Genomic DNA, 20100 nt, shown 5'->3' with positions numbered 1-20100 from the left:
CAAGCGCACGAGTGCTGAAAAGCGACCTATGAGTGACACAGACGTAGGCGAGGAAATGTAGGAGGGACGGCACGGGGGATCGTAGAACGCCGCGCCACTGAACCCAGAGAGCGCTATTGAGACGATTCACTGGTTTATATAGTAAATTTCGCGAAGCCAAAGATTGTCCTGAATCGGAGGCTGCACAGGATAAAGGGAAAGGCCGAGGGGAGGGGAGGGATGTTTTGGGGAGAGATCTTGGTATCCGTCGCAGGAACTTTGCTTCGCCGATGATGAAAGTCGCGCGCCACATTAGTCACGTGCTAGGTACAACTTGTGGCGTAGCGGCCAACTGGCGGGTTTTGCGGCGAAATGCTCGATGGGAAAGATGCTGGACATTTAGCTGCATTCACTTCACCTCAATGCTTCTGACATGTGGTGTCATCTCTCAATTTGCTGTCATATATGGTCATATGCTGTTTCCATTCCAGGAATACATGGACCAAGAGCTCGACAATCCAAGCGGGATCCACACTCCATACCAGTTATTCAGCTCCAGCAGATGCGCAATACTGCATTACTCAGCCAGCTCTCTGGCTTCGCGTTCCATTCCCATTCAAGAGAATCTTAGGGTCGGCGGTCATCACCATAATTTGTTTAGCAATGCGCGGGGTTAAATGGTCATTCACAGGCGGAGCAATCAAATGAGAAACTCAATCAAGCGAGCGGGGGCCTTGCATCTCGGCTGACAGGTAACGTTAGTTAGTCGATCCTATTCTTATGGGACTCATGGACTTGCCGTAGTGCATGACTAGTAGTCTACTTATCAGCGAGCATATTTTATTAATGCATTTCTGCGCCGTGGCTTTGCAAAGGTTGCCTATAACAATACTCTTCCGCTTCCCTCTCGAAGCCTTTGCCCTGGCACCATGCTTGAATATCTTGTTGGCCAGATGAGCCCCATGAAGGCATCCGCTTGCCTTGTGGGGATCTTCTTGATTGCTTGTCTCGTCCGTAAGATCCAGGTGTCTTTGGAAGTCTCTCGACTGGGCCTAAGGGCCCCCCGCATCCGGTTCCGATTGCCATACGGTGTGTCTATACTAACGTCCCCGAATACTACCACCGTCACCAGCACGCCATTCGCAATAATGATAGGCTAACTTCTTTATCCCCAGCTCTCGATAACGTCTACGGCTATGTGATGGCAAATAGTAGAGGTGAGGATCTCACTCACTGGCAGAACCTCATGGAAACTGCACATGGCGCGTCAGCCATCGATCATGTCCAAACCGCTGAACTGGATTTCGGAATTTCAAATCGAGCCATCGTCACCAAAGACCCCGAGAACATCAGAGCCTTACTCACCGGCCAGTTCGCGGACTATGGCAAAGGAGAGCCTTTTCATCACGACTGGAAGGAGTTCTTGGGCGATAGTATCTTCGTCACAGATGGCGAACTTTGGTCCCGTTCGCGTCAACTTATCCGGCCCATGTTCACCAGGGACCGCGTCGTGGACACAGAAATCTTCGAGCATCACGTTCAACACCTTATCCCTCTTCTGGCTGGAACCAAGAGCAACAAGGTCGTCGACGTGACTCCCCTGTTCCTTCGATACACCCTAGACGCTGCCACAGCCTATCTCTTCGGCGATGGCACCAACAGCCTGCAAAATCCAGCCACCAGCTTTGCCGAAGCCTTCAGCTACGTACAACATCGGCAAAGCGAGATCTTTTGCTACGGGTATGTACACTCCTCTAATTCCCTTCCTGCCATCTTCGTTCTCTATAGACATCAACTAATAACCGCTCAATCAGCCCCTTCAATCCCATCCTCTCCCGTACCAAGTTTCGACAAGAGCTTAAGAAAATGAACGACTTCATGGCACCCTTCATCCAGCGGGCTTTATCCCTTAGCCCCGAAGAACTTGACACATCACTCTCAAAGCAAGAAACGTTTATCCACGCCCTGGCACGCTTCACCAGAGACCCCAAGGTCATTCGAGACCAACTAACGGCCATCTTGCTCGCTGGGCGCGACACAACCGCCACGACTCTCGCTTTCTGTTTCTTCGAGCTAGCCCGCAACCCCTCCGTAGTTGCAGCCCTCCGATCTGAAATCGCCTCCCGACTCGGTCTAGGCCCATCCGGCCGCAAACCCACTTACACCGACCTCAAGGAAATGAAATATCTCACTGCCGTGCTTAACGAAACGAACCGCCTCTATCCTGTTGTTCCCTTCAACGTTCGCTACGCTCTGAAAGATACGACCCTCCCCCGCGGCGGTGGCGCCGATGGCAACGGGCCTGTAGGTATTCGTGCCAATACGCGGATGATCTACTCGACCATGATGATGCAGAGGGATCCGGCGCACTACCCGCCCCCTGGAAGTAAGAACTACTTTGATTCTGGCAAGTGGGTTCCGGAGAGATGGACGGGTGATTGGGTGCCGAAACCATGGCATTTCATTCCGTTTAATGGTGGACCCAGAATCTGTCTGGGACAGCAGTTCGCTATGATTGAGATGGGGTATACGGTGGTGAGAATCTTGCAGGTATATGAGTCGCTAAGGGCTATGCCGCCAGCTGGGAAGGACAAGGTCGAGGATCCGATGCTGAGATTCAAGATAACCTTGAACCCGGGAAGCGAGTTGAATTGTGTTTTTGAGTGATGGTAAGGACAAGTTGAAAGGTAGGGGGGATTGCAAAAATCAAGCGGGAAATGGAGGAACTGATTGTTACGGTAGTCCATGCTTTTTTTAGTTGGTAAATATTGTTCTGTGGAATGGGAGCCCCTATATGTAGTATATATAAGGACAAGTTGCCAGTTCCCGTGAAGGGGGAAATAATTGTGGTCAACTGACTAGTAGCTTAATTCTCTCTGGTTAAGCCTTGGTGTTATCGTTCATTCTGCTCTTCTCTCAAATCTTCAGAGACAGCAACATCAGGATTAATCACGATGAACATGGTCTACAATGAAACATCGATGATGCAACAAAAGCCAGTATTATTAATTAAGAGCTACCAACGCCGAATGAAGTCCAATTAAGCCACAGCACATGGTGCATTTGGCGAGCTTGTCTGACTCGCTTCTTTCGTGATCCAACGCCGAACCTATGCTGTACATAGCTCATGAAGATCTCTATCATAAACAAGGAAGAAGGAAAGGGGCCATTCATTCATATACACTTCGTCGTAATTTCGTGTGTTAGTAGTAGTCGTGTCGTGTTGCATAACTGTCGTCGAGTAGCGGTGCTGATAATTCATAGACCTGATCAATGATTCAATGGTCGTTGCGCAGGGTTTCAGAGCATGATCAGTGTGCTAATAAGCACACACATCACATTAATGCCAATATGAATCTTATCTGATCTTCCCGCAGCATTCACATTTGGGGCTGCATGATTGGTCGACGAAGGAGAGAGATGCCTGGCCGTAGTGGAGCTACCAGAATGAGTGGTGGCACTAGTCTTACCAGCAGCACTCGTCGAGGAAACAGTCAAGCTTGGCGTTCTCGAGCGGGATTTAGAGGCGGAGAGGGAGGATGAAGCCGGCCGAGAGCGCGAGGAGGCTGATATATACTGGGAAGAAGACTATGAAAAGGAGTACCGATTTAGCGTGAGATCTTGAAGGCTGTATAAAAGGGTGTTAAGGGAAATGCTCACTCACAGAAGCCGCACTAGGCGGCTGGGTTTGCCGAGAACCAGAATAGGTCCAGCCAGCAGGCAGCGATGTCGATGTTGCTGTCGCAACCCAAGGCCAAACATCTGGAGTCACAAAGCTGGATGTTTCACGATGAGTGCCGCTCCAAGGGATAGGAATACTGGCAACCGTCGACGTCACAGTGGGTGCTGACTCAATTGAGGTCATCGTATCGGCCCCAATGTTCCCATTAACCTGACCCCCATTGGCAGTAATTGACGTCCAGTCCCCGCTCTCATCACCATATGAGTATGACGAGCCGGTCGAATAATCCGTCACTTTGAGAGACTTCAAATACATTGTGTAAGGTCCGGCGCTGTAATCGGTCGTGCCACCAGCCCAATCTAAGACAAAGATCAGCATATTGCACACCAGGGGAAAGGGAATATTGCAGTGACAAGGGGCTAGACACTCACCGATTGTGCCCTGAGGGTTACTGGGATCGCCACCAGCCCAGATTCCTACTTTGACCACCATGGGAGTTTGGGGGTACTGATTCGTATCAGCAGTGTCCGGCGTAAGCACTCTGACCGTTGTGCCATCGATTTGCCAGACGATTTGCTTGCTCGTCCAGTCCACGGTATAGGTGTGAAAGTCGTCATGGTTCCCAGGATCATTATGGGTAGCTCCACGATTGTAACTACTGGTATCTCCTTTGCCGAAATAGTTCGTTTGCACAAGCTGATCGTTCCCTCCAAGCCATTCCCAGTCGATCTCATCCAAATCATCTGACTGCAGAACGGCACTGCTGACAATACCCGTTCCGGGGGCAGCCTTAATCACGTATTCCACGTGCCCAAACATGATGTACCAGTTGGACTGGATCAATGGCGCATCGCCCTGCTCAGCCACGGTGAATTCGGCACCATCTTTACCATAGGTCGGGCTACCGGTTGCAGTAAAGTCGGAAGAACTACCTTGGGTGAAGTCATAGCTCGCTGATTTCCCAAGTGCGGGATCCGCGGGGCATGCTTTAGAAGTATTAGCTGCGCATGCCCATCACACGCACGATTTGGACACTTACATTTTTTCAATGGGTTACAATTGGTGTATGTCTGCGCTGCAACTAAGCTGGCGCTGGAAAGGAGAGCGATTGTCGAGCTAACAAGCGGAAGTCTCATGGTGGGAACAAGATATCCCGGCGATAATTCACTTTATCAACGTCGCAGGTTGAGAGGGCGGACACAGTTCAATAACCGGCTTATTGTGTATCTTACTTTTGACGGAGGAGAGGAGGGGTCAAGAATCGAGGTGCGAGGGTTTTTGATCAGAAGGATGGGCAGGTACTGAGGATCATCAATACTGGGTTAATGCAAGACCACTTTGGCCGGCGAAGTCACGGCGCAGGAAGGTGCCGGTGGTGATTGAGAGGAGTCAAACTCGAGGCAGCCATCATTCACAAGCCAAGAGTAGGGACGCAATCGTATTTAAGGCACAGACGAAATTAGTTGCGGAGGAAGGTGCAAATCTCGCCGTCCGTCTGGACAGCTCCGAGTCCTCGTACCCCATCAGACGGTAGGACTGATGGTTTTCTTGGTCCAGCCTCCTCGCTTTTGCTGTTGCTCCATCTCGGCCCCGTCATCGCCATTATGCCCGATCGGGCAGTCACCGGGTCGCTCATGGGGCCTCATCACCGCCCCATCCGCCCCGCTGATTGGCTTGGGAAGTTCGACCATGACTGTACCTTACGTAGAGGATGCGACGTAGGAAATGAGTTTGAATGATCTCTCTGTATAGAGTATGGCGCAGGCAAAATGATTATCCCGAAGGAATGAGATGGACCCATTAGCTTGGTGGTAATTCAAGCTATATGGTTACTACTATATAGCTTACAATGTTATCTGGCCGTGATACAGCTTTATCAATGAAGGATCTAACATTCCCAGCGGCAAGCACCGCCCACTTTCCTCCATAGTAGTATTTTTGCTTACTTGAAAAGGCAATAAGCTGGCTACCCGTCAGTCCAAACCACAATACGTACCAGTATAAGAATAATGACCATCACTTGACACCTGTCGCATTTCGTTAAACGGCAGATAAGTACTCCGTACTCTGTAATACACTCAGAAATTTCGTCCTCCCCATCATGTCATATGCGGCCATCAACTGCTCAAGGACAGCGGTCGCGCAGCTTTTAGGCTTTTTCCAACAATAGCATCAACCGCCACCTGAGTTGGAGCCGATCACCGCCCGTCCGCTCCACCCCCAGCCTCCTCTTTTTTCATCTGCACCTATTAGGCTATCCGGACCCTGGTGATCTAGAATTATAACACAACAATATCTCTTTAATAAGAAATAGCTACTGGCTAGTCTGTTTGGCACGCATTACTACGGTCTGCTGCAGGCTTTGCTCGTGGGCCGCTACCAGTTCCATTTCATGCTTAACGCTCCACACCCCACGGGAAGCAGCTCACGTAGAGCAAAATCCTGTTCACTAGCAATTCCCTGTCTTATCAATTCAGGTGAGACAACCCCTGTCTACCCAAGCCTTGTCCACGGATAGTATCTGAGCCCCCATGGTTCATTGACAATCCCCGCTTAGCCGCTGATATCAGAGCGATGCTGTGGCTTGAGGACAGCGAAGTATATGTGTCTTGTGGGGAACCATTGTAACAAATTGACTTTCACCCAGATACAGTGTTATCAAGTTCCAGGCTCGAGCATCAGCTACGAACAGTATGACATCGTTGCAAACTCCAAGTAACTGTGCCAGCACCTAGAGCTCGATTACTGAGTCTAATCCAGGGTATCCCAACCGTGGGAATTGTCACTTTACATATGCTCCTCATAGGGTGTAGAATCATTTCGGGTCAGGCAGGGCCATTTATAGCTAGTTATCAGGTAACCACTCCTAATCTTGATATAATTCTCGAGAGATCCTCTTTACTTCAGCGACCTGCAGGTGCCATTCGGAATTAAAAACCCGACTACGGAGCACTTCCGATCTGCTTATGGAGACGCACCTTTACTGCGCCCAATAATGCGGGTCAACTGTGATGTCTGCATGCTCAAATTAATAGTGCTCTAGGTTGGTATTCTCTTCAATCGGCCCATCTGAAAATGAGGCCTATAGTAGCATACTTTGTATATATATATCCACTAAAAGCCTGAAGCGCTCGGTCCCGTTGTCATTGGCGAAATCTTAAAAATATTGCGAATGATTATATCCTGCCGCCTTTGACCGTCTGATGGGTACTTTTATATAAATTCAGTACTATATTATGATTCGATACTACCGTCATACTTCCAATAAACTCGGGTACGGTTAGTGCCACTTTGGATATATATATATATATATATCTCTTTGAAGACTTCAAGCAGCATACTGCGTTTACCCAACATCTTAGCATTACACGTTAGCTGATCCTCGAAAGTTGCCCAGGAGCAGAAATATAAGCCAATAAATCAAACGGAAAATATGGCAAAGAAAACATGGCCCTCCAAGTGGACCTCATTATTGCTCAACAAAAGCAAATTTGTTGAACAGGTGTTGAGAATCTGCTCTAGCATGGTTACGCTGCTTTCTATCATCTCAGGGACCAGTGACTAGTGCTGTGCTTTTGACAATCGCTCAGCTCGGTTAACCTTACTGGATGGGATGTGTTGTTTGCTTTGTACTGTCGCAAACCTAGAAAGAAGGACATGAAGTTGGCGGAACTTCCAGCAAATATTGGCGCTGTACCGCTTTCGTCGGGTTGATCAATACATATTTGTTTTTCTGATTCATCCCTTTCAGCTTCATGGCATCATTCCTCAAGATGTCTCTTCCTTGAATGACAGGGGCGAGAAGGGTCATGGTGAGAAGGAGTAAGTCTTGAAACAAGCAAGCATGTTTCAGAGAGGCCTTGGTTGCACACAAACTCTCCTTGTAACCACAGTGAAACCCCCATGGCTGTTGGAGTCCCCATCCAAAAGGTGTCTTATTATATAACAAGCTACGCAAATAGATCGCATCTAAGCGAGCTATCCGGATTCCTCAAGAGGAAGGACGGGCGCAAAAGGAAAGGAAAGTGACGGTGTGGGGTTGAGCCAGTGGGGGTTCAAGGACCAACAACTTGCTGTTTATTCGGAAAAATATCCCTAATAAGCATGGGCCACCAGGCCATGATTTGAGTCCAGAATGTCTGCCAATGTGTCTTATAATAAGTACAACGTAGGTCGAGTGAACTTTGCTATACGGATTTTCAGCGACAGTGGTCTAGAAAATCAGACCCTTAATAAATGCTGCCCCAGGGTAAGCTTTGAAGCCAGTAGTAGACTGCTTGCCAAGGGGTGCAATGATCTGGCGATCAACGGAACGCCACAATCGCTCATGTGCATGAGTCCCTGCTCAGGAGTGGGATGACATGAGATCTGATTGGTAGGGCAGGCCCAGTCGTGTTGACCATAGATACTCCGTTCGCTTATGACAAAGAAAAAGGAAAAAGGGCGTGTCTACTAGATAGACAGCTGAAACTTACTAAGTATCATCAGCTGCTCGAATTCTCGGCCATTGAACCATTGCCGCTTTAACCGTCAAAAATTTGGTAAGACTCCAAGCTGCCGGGAAAAAGCCCTGGGAGTTTGGCCGGGTATCCCGGCATCCAGACTAGAGAGGTCCGGTCCTGTGTGCTAGGTAGCATTGCAAGCTAGCTGTGATTATCTGCCGTAGTGTATGTATCCTGTTAAAGCACGGACGTCCTCACGGACCATGCATGCCCCGGAAACGACCCTTTCAAGCTCCCTAAATGGTTCACAAAGTGAATCTGAGCTGGCGGATTAAATCTTAATAATAAGATTTCTCACGCCGGAAATGCAAACTCAAGCCTCTAAGGTATCGGGACTTTGCCCCAATCGGTACGACATTTTCGGAGCGACAGAGAAACAGACCAGCCGGATCTTGACATCATGCCCACCGGTCAAACCAGTTGGGGACTTTTTTTGGGAGGGAGCTTACAGTAGCTTCCGAGCAGTGGCCCACCAGAGTCTGAACCACTTCCCCCTCCCAAATGCCCAGAGAGGGAGCTGCTGCTGTTGCTGCTGCTGCTCGGTCCGGTTTAGCGGGTTGCTCGTGGTCAGAGCCTCAACGCCCTTTCCAATTCTGCGCAAGTTCACTCCTCCCGCCGACCGTCACCACCACACCAACTTAATCACCACCTAAACTCCATCCACGCGAACCTCACCTGTCCGGTTCATGCTGGTGGCCCTCTGACCTTCTCCCATTCCCCTTTCTTCCCCTCTACTACTTCCATCTTTTTTGATTCCCTCAACTCTCTTGTTCCCCTCCCGTCCCGCCCCCTTTTCCTCCCTACCCCCCACCTGCCGTCATTCTTGAGCCTGTCGCAGGCCTGGCTGTCCTCGTCCCAGAATGTGCGATGGCGTTTCCTGACCGCTGCCGCTCACCCTCCAGAACATGAAGCACGTCTTGACACCGTCGCGCCCGACGCTAAACCCCGTGCCACGATCGTATACTGTTCGTACTGTGATAACTACCTGTGGCAAGCCTTCCCTTTCCGGTGGTACATATTCGCTGAGGCGTTCTGGTTACTTTTAGAGTTTATATAATCTTTACCTATACCGACGACGCAGTATCTATATCCCCACGCTATTCGAGATCAGCCTACCGATCAGATTCACCAACGGTTCCTCGCACGACGCCTTCACGAGCTCATAATTCCCTCACGTCTTTGTCGCCCTAACTTCGATACCGATCTCATTAATGCTTTCCCTCCCTCCCCCTATTTCCCTCTTCGGCAACCGCTTCAGGTGACAGTCGGTCGTTTATTCGCCACGCCCCCTCCCCAAACAACTGTTCATAACTCAGAAGCATGTCGCATCGAAACAGTGATCAATCCGGGGGGCGACGCAGCTCGGAGAGCTCAGGGGCGCACAGCTGGTTGTCGCAAGAGACTGTTAGAGAAGGTCGAAGCCATCAACCACAGCATAATCATGAACCTTCGAATGCGCGCAGCGTTTCTCCATTATCGGGGTTCAGAGACACGGATAGGTAGGCGAAATTTCCATGCCCGCTCTTCCTTCCTTTTTATCGCTTCTGGTCGGAGGTTGCAGATGTAGCCGTCATGGGGATGGCCTTGGTGTTTCTGATGGCTTTTGCTGTCGGCGAAACAAAATGAATGACGCTACCTTTGCCACGTGCAATGCTGGCTTGTCTTCATGATATCGTTTAGATACGCTCTACCATGTCCGTTGTTATGTCGTCTGGGATTCTACTTCTCATTCACCGTAATGGTGAATGCTGCCGTTTCGTTCTTGGATTATGCTACTGCTCAGTCACTGCACGCATGGTGCTATCTGATGGGATGATCGAAGGCTATAGAAAGCGATGGGCTCATGATGACCTTTGAGTCCTTGTTACATTTTACTGACTCTTTACCAGGCCAGATCCACAGACTTGCGCATCACCAACAATAAAAGATCCAAATGACCTCTATTCTTCCATCTTTTCTTGGGGTTCAGATTTCGCCCCTAAAGACCAACGTAAACCTCCTCAATTTGGCAGCCACAGGAAGGCCATGAATTTGCTGGGAACTGAGGATCCCGGCACTTCACCAACAGCAAACTTGAATAATCGGCCGCCACAACTAAATCTTAATCCGCCGGACAATTCCCACCAGGACGCAGAACCCTCGCTTGCTTCTTCTCCCACGATGGCACCAAATGATGGTCCGTCAACCTTCTTTAATGACTATTCGGAGCAGGAGGCTTCTCCTGCGTCCAACTTATTCCGTCCGGGTACGGCCCAGACCTACGCAAGCGAACCTCTAGAGTTAGACTACAATGGTGATCACCGAAGGCCTTCTGTCGCCAGCGCCATGACTGTTAGTAGCCAAGGTTCCAAGTCTAGTGCTGGTGCGCTATTCAAAAAGAAGCTGCAAGGATTCTTCGGCGATGAATATGTCGGAAATGGGGAACCGAGACATGACTCGGACAATTTCACTCAAAACTCGGCTACGAAGCCTTCCTCTCTCGATCAATTCCGAGCACGCGAGAGAGCCAATTCCGATGGCTCCCGAAACCCAGGAGCTTCACCGGCTCCAAACCAAGCACGACCTCACACCCCTCTACCCTCGAGCGAAATCACCCCGTGGTTATACCAAAGTTTCAACGTAAGTTTCAACGCCTAGTATGCTTTTCTTCGTTTCCATACAGCAGCAAGCCATCGTTTGCCTGCCGTATATCACGTGACTGGTGTTTAGATTTGTATCCGTTGGGTAGTAGGAGACTGATGTTGAACCTATGTTAGGATATACCCCAGTATGGCGAGGCTCCTGTCCGAGAAGCACCCACAATGACGGCTGATGGCCAACGCGGCTCGGTGTCCCAAAGAGACCAATCTCGGCGGCATTTCAGCGGCCACCGCCACTCGCGGAGCAAGGAAGAGAAGCCGACAGTTGCTGGTGATTTAGCAGGCTATTCCAATCGCCCAGCGACGGGACGAGACGATCTATCTCTAGGACTTCGCCCGTCTAGGGAAGGCAGCTTGAATTATCCAACTCCGATGACTTCGACTACGACACTTGTTGGCCGTTCAACCAGCCCAACCCCAAGCGTTCAAAGTGCCTACTCCAGAGAACAGGGCCAAAATTCGCCCGGGGCACAGACAAGTAAGCGATCTTTCCTCGACAAAATACGTCGTCCGAAACACGGTCATTTGAAGAATATCACCGGGTCAAAGGCAGTACAAGAGACCACTAAAGCTGCTGCTTCAAAGTTGTCTCGACGTGAAGCTTCGCCAGCCAGGCGTGGACGGCAGGGCAGCATTGAAAGCGGAACATCCTCCCGCTTGGCCGATTCGGGAGATAACGAGCGCAAAAGGGACGGTAAAGGCTTAGCCATCGGCTCCGCGAAATTGAGGGGTCGTCGAGGTCATGGCAATGAGGTTCCTCCCGGAAAGGATACTAGGCAACCCGACAGATCCAATGTGTGGGAGCTCGATACAGACCTCTCTCACATGGAAGGTATTGTAAACCCGCCATCACCGAGTGCAAAGAGCAAGATGTTTGATGGTGCTTCCATCCGGTCCGAGGAAACGAGACGGCGTGATGCGGTGCCCGCAGGAAATTGGGACGCCCCGGAAAGTTGGCATGTGAAGAAGCAGAACGAGCCGTCTACGTTACTCCCCCAGGACACCTCTGAACCTGGCCCTACGATTACCGAGCCGGATGGACCGAATTGGTACATACGGATCTTCCGTCCAGATGCTACATTCGCTACCCTCTCGGGTGGGTTATACGCCACTGTTGCAGACCTGGTGCATGGACTTAGTCGAAAGTCTTTCCTCACTGAGCATATCAGTAATTACGAATTAGTCATGCAGAAGAATGACCTTTCGAGACAGCTCGATCAGACCGAGATGCCCATACTCATGCAGAAACGAATGCTCGAACAAGTGGGCTATACTGAGAAAGACCGAATCGAAGAGGTCGGCCGGGAGGATCACAGTTACATTCTGCGTTTCACGTTTCTACCGGCTAGGATCACTGGCTACATCATCGATGGCAATGATCCCCTTGGCAAAGCTCAGCAAAAGTTCAGCCATGTGGACTTATCCAATCGGTGCCTTGTCACGATCCCCATTGGTCTCTACAAGAAAGCCCCCGAGATTATTTCTTTGAACCTGTCGAAGAACCTAGCATTGGACGTACCAAAGGACTTTATCCAGGGATGCATCAACCTTCGAGAAATCAAATTCATTGGGAATGAGGCTCTTCGGCTTCCCGCAAGTTTTGGACTTGCGAGTCGGCTGACATATCTGGACGTGTCTAACAACTTCTTGGAGGACCTGACTCTTGCCAACCTCGACAGGTTGCACGGACTTGTCAGCATAAAAATGGCCAATAATAGGCTCACCAAGTTGCCTAGTTACTTCGGTAACTTTCAGTATCTGAGGAGCCTCAACATATCGTCAAACAACTTCAAAGTCTTCCCTGACCTCCTCTGCGGCCTGAAGAGTCTAGTTGATCTAGATATCAGCTTCAACAATATATCGGAGCTGCCACAAATCGGCAAGCTCGCGACACTCGAGCGAATTTGGATGACGAACAACATAGTCAGGGGTGCTTTGGATGATACCTTCAGGGATCTCGTTAACTTGAAGGAAATTGATGCGAGGTTCAATGAAATCACGAACATTGACACCCTGTGTGTTCTCCCTCGCCTGGAGCAGGTAGCCATTGGTCACAATGCTATATCGAAGTTCAAGGGATCATTCCCAAAGCTCAGAACTCTGGCACTTGACCATTGCCCTATGACTCAATTCGAAATCGACGCACCTATGCCCACATTGACGTCTCTCAATATTGCCTCTGCGAAGCTTGTTCAGTTACGGGACACTTTCTTCGAGAATTTACCTAATCTTACAAAGGTTATTTTGGACAAGAATCACTTTGTGTCAATGTCACCTCACATCGGCAAATTACGCAAGCTGGAGCACTTCAGCATGATCAAAAATCCCCTCGCAGCTCTTCCTGCCACGATTGGCTGCTTGACGGAGCTCAAGTATCTCAATTTGAGGGAATGTAATCTGAGGAGGCTACCGCCAGAAATCTGGCATTGCTTGAGGCTCGAAACTCTGAACGTCTCTTCGAACGTCCTTGAAGGTTTCCCGAAGCACGGGAGCCCGCAGCCTCAAGTCCCCAGCGAACCGATTGGCACTCCCGCCGCGACGCCTGGCGTATCGACAACACCTAGCTATGAGGAGCTAGGTGCTTTGGAGGAGCAAGAGGCTCGACGACCAAGCCAAACATCGGGCGGCGTGCTTAGTACTGGAAGCTCTCCAAACGGTGGCGCTTACCGGAAGCCCTCTGTCGCATCCTCCCTCGGCCAAGGCAGGAAAGTATCTGCTGCATCTCGGTCGCTGACTGACGGAAGTCCATCTTCACGCAAGGACTCTAATTTCTCTCAGCATGTGGCGACGACATTTGGCGGCTCACTTCGGAACCTTTACCTGGCTGATAATCGTTTGGAAGACGACATATTTCGCGAACTTTCTCTGATCCCGGAGCTGCGTATTGTTAACCTGTCTTATAACGAACTAACCGAGCTCCCCCAGGGACTGCTAAGACGCTGGCCGCTGCTGACCGAATTGTACATCTCTGGCAACGAACTGACATCTCTTCCTTCCGATGATCTTGAAGAAGGAAGCAGCCTCAGGGTTCTCCACATCAACGCGAATCGCTTCCAAGTGCTTCCCGCTGAGCTTTGTAAGGTCAGCAAACTCTCGATTTTGGATGTTGGCAGCAACTCTCTCAAGTATAATGTCTCCAACTGGCCCTATGACTGGAACTGGAACTGGAACCGGAACCTCAAGTACCTCAACTTTTCGGGCAATAAACGACTTGAGATCAAGCCTCCTGGATCTTCCCTGTCAAACCAACAGCAACAGCCAAAGCATCAGACGAACCTCACAGATTTCACTTCCCTCACCCATTTGCGCGTTCTAGGACTAATGGATGTCACTCTCACAATTACAACGATCCCTGAGGAAAACGAAGATCGTCGAGTCAGGACATCAGCTTCACTTGCGGGCTCACTCGCATACGGTATGGCTGACTTTCTCGGTAAAAGCGAGCATCTTTCCATCTTCGATATGATTGTGCCTCGTCTGAAGCCGGACAAGGTGGAAACGGTCGTTGGTATGTTTGACGGGCAGTCTCAATCCAGCGGAGGTTCAAGAATTGCCAAATTCCTTCACGAGAATTTCATTCACACTTTTTCTTCTGAGTTGAAGAGAATGCGCCCTGAGCAGCATGAGACACCACTTGATGCGCTTCGGAGGGCGTTCTTGACTCTGAATAAGAACATGGCTTTTGCTTGCTACAAGTCTTTGGATCAGGATGTCCGGCAATACCAAGAAGATCCAACTGATCAGAGACGAGTCCGGCTTACCAAAGACGACATTGATCTTGGCGGCGTTGCGACCGTCATGTACCTCAATAACATGGACCTTTATGTCGCAAATGTTGGCGATGCTCAGGCGATCCTTGTCAAAGCGGACGGCTCCTTGAGACACCTGACCCAAAACCATGATCCAGCCGAGACACATGAAAGAGCAAGAATCCGCGACGCCGGAGGGTTTGTATCCCGGACCGGCAAATTGAATGATGTCCTTACCGTGTCAAGAGCCTTTGGACACTTCCCAATGATGCCTGCTGTCATCGCGGCTCCTCACACCATGCACGTAAACCTTACAGAGCAGGATGAGATGGTCATTTTGGCGTCTAGAGAATTATGGGACTATGTTACGCCGGATCTAGTCGTTGACGTGACCAGGGCTGAACGGCGAGATCTCATGATTGCGGCCCAGAAGATTAGAGACTTAGCTATATCTTTTGGTGCAACCAACAAGTTAATGGTGATGATCCTTGGTGTGGGTGATCTCAAGCGACGGGAGAAGATCAGGACACGGCCAAGTCTTTCGATGGTTGGCCCCCCTGAAGAACAGATTATTCCCAGTACCAAGCGCACCAAGAAGCCGCGTGATGCGCCTGGTGACTCCAGGCTCGCTCGATTCAACTACGTGGACGCCCCTGTTGGTGAATTGGCAATCATCTTCACTGATATCAAGAAATCGACCAGTCTTTGGGAGACCTGTCCTGATGCGATGCGTTCGGCAATTCAGATCCATAATGACATCCTTCGTCGACAGCTGGGTATCATTGGTGGATATGAAGTGAAGACTGAAGGTGACGCCTTTATGGTCGCTTTCTCCACCACCACTGCTGCTTTGCTGTGGTGCTTCAACTGCCAGACACAGCTTCTTGACGCCGAATGGCCGACCGAGATTCTTGAGCAGCCGCAATGCCAGGTGGTCTATGATACGGAAAATAACATCATTTTCAGGGGTTTGTCCGTCAGGATGGGCTCGCACTGGGGCGAACCTGTTTGTGAGAAAGATCCAGTCACCAACCGTATGGACTATTTTGGGCCAATGGTGAATCGCGCGTCACGAATCTCCGCGGTCGCTGATGGTGGCCAAATTTTCGTCTCGTCGGACTTCATGAGTGATATTCAACGCAACTTGGAGATATTCGCTGATAGCGAACGGGCTGCGTCGACAGGTTCAGAAGAAAGCTACGCGCTCGATACCCTTGGGCACAACATTCGTCGGGAGCTACAGCAACTCAACAGCCAGGGATTTGTGATCAAAGACCAGGGTGAACGCAAGCTAAAGGGACTGGAAAATCCGGAACCGCTCTACCTCATCTATCCGCATGGCTTGTCAGGACGATTAACGACGCTGGACAAGGATGCAAGCAATGAGCTTGCCCCAACCACCATCAGCAAGCATTCTCAACTAGAGATCCAGACGGACTTGATTTGGCGATTATGGGAAATCACTCTTCGCCTGGAAAGACTTTGCGCCGCGTTGGAGTACCCGGGTGAAGCTCGACTCAAGGAGCCGAACGTAGCTTTATTCAATGTGGTGAAAAACCATGGTGGTGAGCTTGCAGACTCGACTGTGATAAGCCTAGTTGAGCAGCAGGTAACTCGCATCGAGGTAAGTGACATGGATCTTTCAAATATGCAGGCTATATGCGCGATACACTGACAATCCATAGGTCTGTATCACTACACTCTTCATTCGGAACATGATGCGGCCCTTCCGGCCAGGTGACCAGCTCAATGACCACGCTGTACCGATTACAGACGTGATGCAACAACTACAAGCTCAGCTCGCAGAATTCCGAGCTCTAAAGGAGCAAATCGACGCCAGTGCTGGCACTGCAACTAGCTATACATACACCGACCCCCAGTATAGCAACGGTGAGAGCAACTATGACTCTGCCTCGTCGTCCTATCTTCATATGGGACCGCCATCTGACGAGTTTAACCCTGGCGGACCTCGTCCTTGAAATCCACCCTGAACATATCTCCGGCAAGGCTTACATTCTTCGCATCTTTGTTGTATTCCTTGCTCTTTTCTTTTTAGCTTCTTTTTATTTTATCTGCAGAGCGGCGTCTCTTGGGTTGGTGGGAAGTGTGAATTCACAGCATAGGTTGGAGCCTTGGAAGGGTGGGGTTCGTCTTTCTTGCCCTTTATCTCCTTCTTGGTGGTATCTTTCTTCTCCAACTTTTTGGTTACTGTGCATCTAATGGAAATGTAAAAGCAAATTCTCATTTTATCTGGGGGCTACCTCGTAATTGTACAAGCTACATGGAGAGTAGAGCGGGCCGCAACATTCCGCCTCAGAACTGTATAAGGCTTCCAGGCGATGAGTTGATAAGCGAGGTAGAATATGGTTATCTGTCTACCCACTATGTATAACATTCTGGGAATATTTACAATTAAGCGGATTGCACTATCAAGTATATAATATGTTACCATATAGAATATCTAAGTAGCTATTGTCTGGAGGAATGCGCCACGGTGGAGACCTCAGGCGCGCTGCCTCCCGCTCACGTGATGGCACCGTTTGTTATGATTTGTCTGCATGACGGGGGCCAAGGCCAGCTTGCTCATCTTGCCGTATCCGTTCTCCAGCTCGTCCCCTTGTCCTCTCTCCCCTTTTCATCACTCTCTGTCAGACTCGAATCGATTTGTATCATTTTAGATTCTAGAGTGTCTTGAGATATCGAATTGGGTCTTATTTGTTACTCTCAACCGGCCAGTTGGCTTCTCTTGCCACGGCCCCGCTTGGTTGCCCTGGAGACCATCGATTAACGGCTACTTCCGTCATTGACGAGCTGGGGGCTGCACAATAATCAAGGTTCTCATCAAAAGAGCGGAGACCAGGAAGATCTTTCCTTCCCATCCGTCCGTTCAATTTTTCCCTCTCCGCAAAACTCCATCCGCCTTTTCCTTTTCCACATCGGTTTTCGTGGCGTTGTTAAGCTACGCGAATCGCTTCCAACATGGCGGACGGTTTGGAGTATCTCGCTCCGGATTTTGATCTTAATTCCCTTACCGTGCCGCGTCTGCGATCGATCCTTGTCAGCCATGATGTTCCCTACCCTGCCTCAGCCAAAAAGGCTCAACTTATTGGTATCTTGGAGGCGGAAGTTATGCCGCAGGCTCGAAAGCTGCTGAGAGAGCGCGAGAGAGTCAGGAGGACCAGCGAGGGTATTACAGACATGGGAAGTCGCGCGACGTCAGTTGCTAGCGACTATGATGACTACCGCGGAACCCCGGCGAGGGATTCGATGCCACCCCCGCCTACACCGTCTACGGTATCGACAGCCACTGGCAGAAGGGGACGTTCTAGAGCTAGCGTTAGAGCGTCGACAGCGGACACAGAGGAAAGAAACGCTACGGCTACTCCATCAGCGAGCTCGAGGAAATCTATCCCCAGGTCGCAATCGAGAAGATACCGCACGTCAGACACGGAGCCGCAGGAAGATATGTTGGCAACGCCTATGGCAACTGACACCGTGACACCACGGAAGTCCACTACCAGAAAATCCAGACGCAGCGAGATGACGCCATCTGTGAACCCCGAACCTCCCGTTTCTGCCATTAAACTTGAACCGAAAGAGGAAAGCGTTTTCACCGATGATAATCCCTTCCAGAGTGGATCGCCCGCCCGTTGGGAATACAAAAGCCCGAGGCCGTCTAGTCATAAATCGGAAAGAAAGAGCAGCTCGCGGTTTTCGCTTGAATCATCTGCCTTGAGTAGTGGTCTGCGGTCAAGAAAGTCTGTCACGCCAGCAGATCTGCACGATCAACAGGGTGCTACTCCATCAAAACGGTCACCATTTGAGTTGCCCATCTCGAATATGAGAACGCCACCACAGAATTTCGATCCGATCAAGTACGAGGAGGATAGTGATTTTAGTGCGGGCGAGGAATTTACACCAGACGAGCAGTTGGCGCTCGAGAGGGAGCACGCAGACTTGATGTATAGTGCCCCAAGCCGGCGGCCACAGAAACAAGGAACTACAAGCCGCGCTGCGCCTTGGGTTATTCTCGTCGTATTGTTCGCAAGTTTCGCTGCTTGGTGGCGTAAGGAGAAGGTTGAGATCGGATTCTGCGGCATTGGCAAACCCACTTGGTCCTTGGCCGAAACCAGGGTCCCTGAATGGGCCAACATCCTTGAACCTCAATGTGAACCGTGCCCACCCCATGCATTCTGCTACCCCAACTTTGAAGCTCGGTGTGAACACGACTTCTTGCTCAAGGCACACCCGCTGTCTCTGGGAGGCTTGGTTCCGCTTCCCCCCACCTGTGAGCCAGACAGCGAGAAAGCGCGTCGCGTGAAGGCTGTCGCAGATAAAGCCTTGGAAGCATTGCGTGATCGCAGGGCGAAGTGGGAGTGTGGTGAGCTGGCGCAGGATGAAGAAGGCACAGTCGGTGCGGAAATTAGCGAATCTGACTTGAAACAGGAAGTGGGGAGACAACGTCGGAAAGGCATGAGTGACACTGAATTTGATGACCTTTGGAAGGGAGCTCTGGGCGAAGTGATTGGGAGGGAGGAGGTTGTGACCAGAATGAAGCAGTAAGTCGATCAACTTTCTTAATCTGGAGGCTTTATCGCACCTGCCCGGAACCTATGGTGGCACCGAAGGAATCAGATTCTGACGTGTATTCACGGCACTAACAGAGGCGACAACATGATTACAGACCATCCTCTGTCCTCACCCTCACCTCGACCTCCGTCAGCCGTCTCCCTCTCACATGCGCCTTCCGCCGCAACATCCGACTCTCTCTCGTCGCGTATCGATTCCCTCTTTCGATTTTAGCTCTCTGCGCATGTGTAGTCTTCTACGCACGCTCAAGGGTCCGGGCTCGCCGTTCTGACATGGCTCGAGTCCCGGAATTAGTCGCTACCACACTCGACCGGTTGGCGACGCAAGCTGCCCTTCACGCTCGGGGTGCTGCTCGCGAGCCCTATATTCCCATTGGTCAATTGCGCGACGATGTACTCCGCTCAGAACTGCGTGGCAGTCGGCGCGAAGCATTGTGGAAGCGCGTTCGCAGTGTAGTGGAGGGCAATGCGAACGTTCGCGCATCAGTTCGCGAGGGCCGTGGTGGGGATGTTGCTCGCGTCTGGGAGTGGATCGGTGGGATTGGCAGTGTCCGGAGTGAGATCGAGAGCAGCATTGCAACAGGCCGTGAGAGCGGTAAAGTGCATTTTTCCCCACTACCTGCCGAGCAGAGCCGTGATCAATCCGTTGGAGAGGCCACGCTGGCACAGAGCCCAGGAGAATTGCGCAAATGGGATGAGGGCAGACCTATCTACTGAAGGTCTGCTCTGCTTCCTCCTTATCCCCTTCTTGGAAGTTCATACTTTGCCCTCTACATTATTTTACAACTTCGTGTATACACTATTAGGATTCCCCCGCAGCTCAGAATTTTGAATTAGGCAAACAATTTTGCTCGTTGTGTTCCAATTTCGCTGCACTTTGTTCGTACGATGTTTTGGCGGTGTGGATCTCCAGCTCAAAGACCTGTTGAGCCCATAGTTTACTTGGAGGATATTACGAAC

At 50.5% G+C, this 20100-nt stretch overlaps 6 protein-coding genes across 6 annotated transcripts; 4 read left to right on the top strand and 2 right to left on the bottom strand.

Annotated features, from left to right (window-relative positions):
• Positions 1-28: 28 nt before the first annotated feature.
• An11g01560 (hypothetical protein) lies at positions 29-745 on the top strand (the record flags this gene model as incomplete). The annotated part of the gene is made up of 3 exons (XM_059750070.1): positions 29-57; positions 143-611; positions 671-745. 3 exons carry the CDS (start codon positions 29-31, stop codon positions 743-745), a joined length of 573 nt encoding a protein of 190 aa, XP_059604272.1.
• Positions 746-932: 187 nt separating this feature from the next.
• An11g01550 (uncharacterized protein) lies at positions 933-2737 on the top strand (the record flags this gene model as incomplete). The annotated part of the gene is made up of 4 exons (XM_001394122.3): positions 933-1068; positions 1155-1719; positions 1794-2574; positions 2654-2737. 4 exons carry the CDS (start codon positions 933-935, stop codon positions 2735-2737), a joined length of 1566 nt encoding a protein of 521 aa, XP_001394159.3.
• Positions 2738-3622: 885 nt separating this feature from the next.
• An11g01540 (uncharacterized protein) lies at positions 3623-4797 on the bottom strand (the record flags this gene model as incomplete). Its single annotated transcript, XM_001394121.3, has 3 exons — positions 3623-4020; positions 4093-4647; positions 4701-4797. The coding sequence occupies 3 exons, from the start codon at positions 4795-4797 to the stop codon at positions 3623-3625; spliced, it is 1050 nt and encodes a 349-aa protein (XP_001394158.3).
• A 387-nt stretch (positions 4798-5184) lies between these two features.
• An11g01530 (uncharacterized protein) lies at positions 5185-9588 on the bottom strand (the record flags this gene model as incomplete). Its single annotated transcript, XM_059750069.1, has 13 exons — positions 5185-5354; positions 5845-5926; positions 6009-6063; positions 6149-6238; positions 6313-6392; positions 7359-7595; positions 7889-8078; positions 8613-8772; positions 8839-8892; positions 8975-9059; positions 9149-9195; positions 9280-9313; positions 9547-9588. The coding sequence occupies 13 exons, from the start codon at positions 9586-9588 to the stop codon at positions 5185-5187; spliced, it is 1326 nt and encodes a 441-aa protein (XP_059604271.1).
• Positions 9589-10188: 600 nt separating this feature from the next.
• Positions 10189-16530, top strand: An11g01520 (uncharacterized protein; the record flags this gene model as incomplete). Its single annotated transcript, XM_001394119.3, has 3 exons — positions 10189-10782; positions 10920-16175; positions 16237-16530. 3 exons carry the CDS (start codon positions 10189-10191, stop codon positions 16528-16530), a joined length of 6144 nt encoding a protein of 2047 aa, XP_001394156.3.
• Positions 16531-17530: 1000 nt separating this feature from the next.
• On the top strand, positions 17531-19857 carry An11g01510 (uncharacterized protein; the record flags this gene model as incomplete). The annotated part of the gene is made up of 2 exons (XM_001394118.1): positions 17531-19110; positions 19236-19857. The coding sequence occupies 2 exons, from the start codon at positions 17531-17533 to the stop codon at positions 19855-19857; spliced, it is 2202 nt and encodes a 733-aa protein (XP_001394155.1).
• Positions 19858-20100: the final 243 nt, after the last annotated feature.

Source organism: Aspergillus niger (genome assembly GCF_000002855.4).
Source record: "Aspergillus niger supercontig An11".
Classification (NCBI taxonomy): Eukaryota; Fungi; Ascomycota; class Eurotiomycetes; order Eurotiales; family Aspergillaceae; genus Aspergillus; species Aspergillus niger.
Note: the sequence above shows the minus strand (reverse complement) of the source record. Positions and strands in the feature narration are given on the sequence as shown.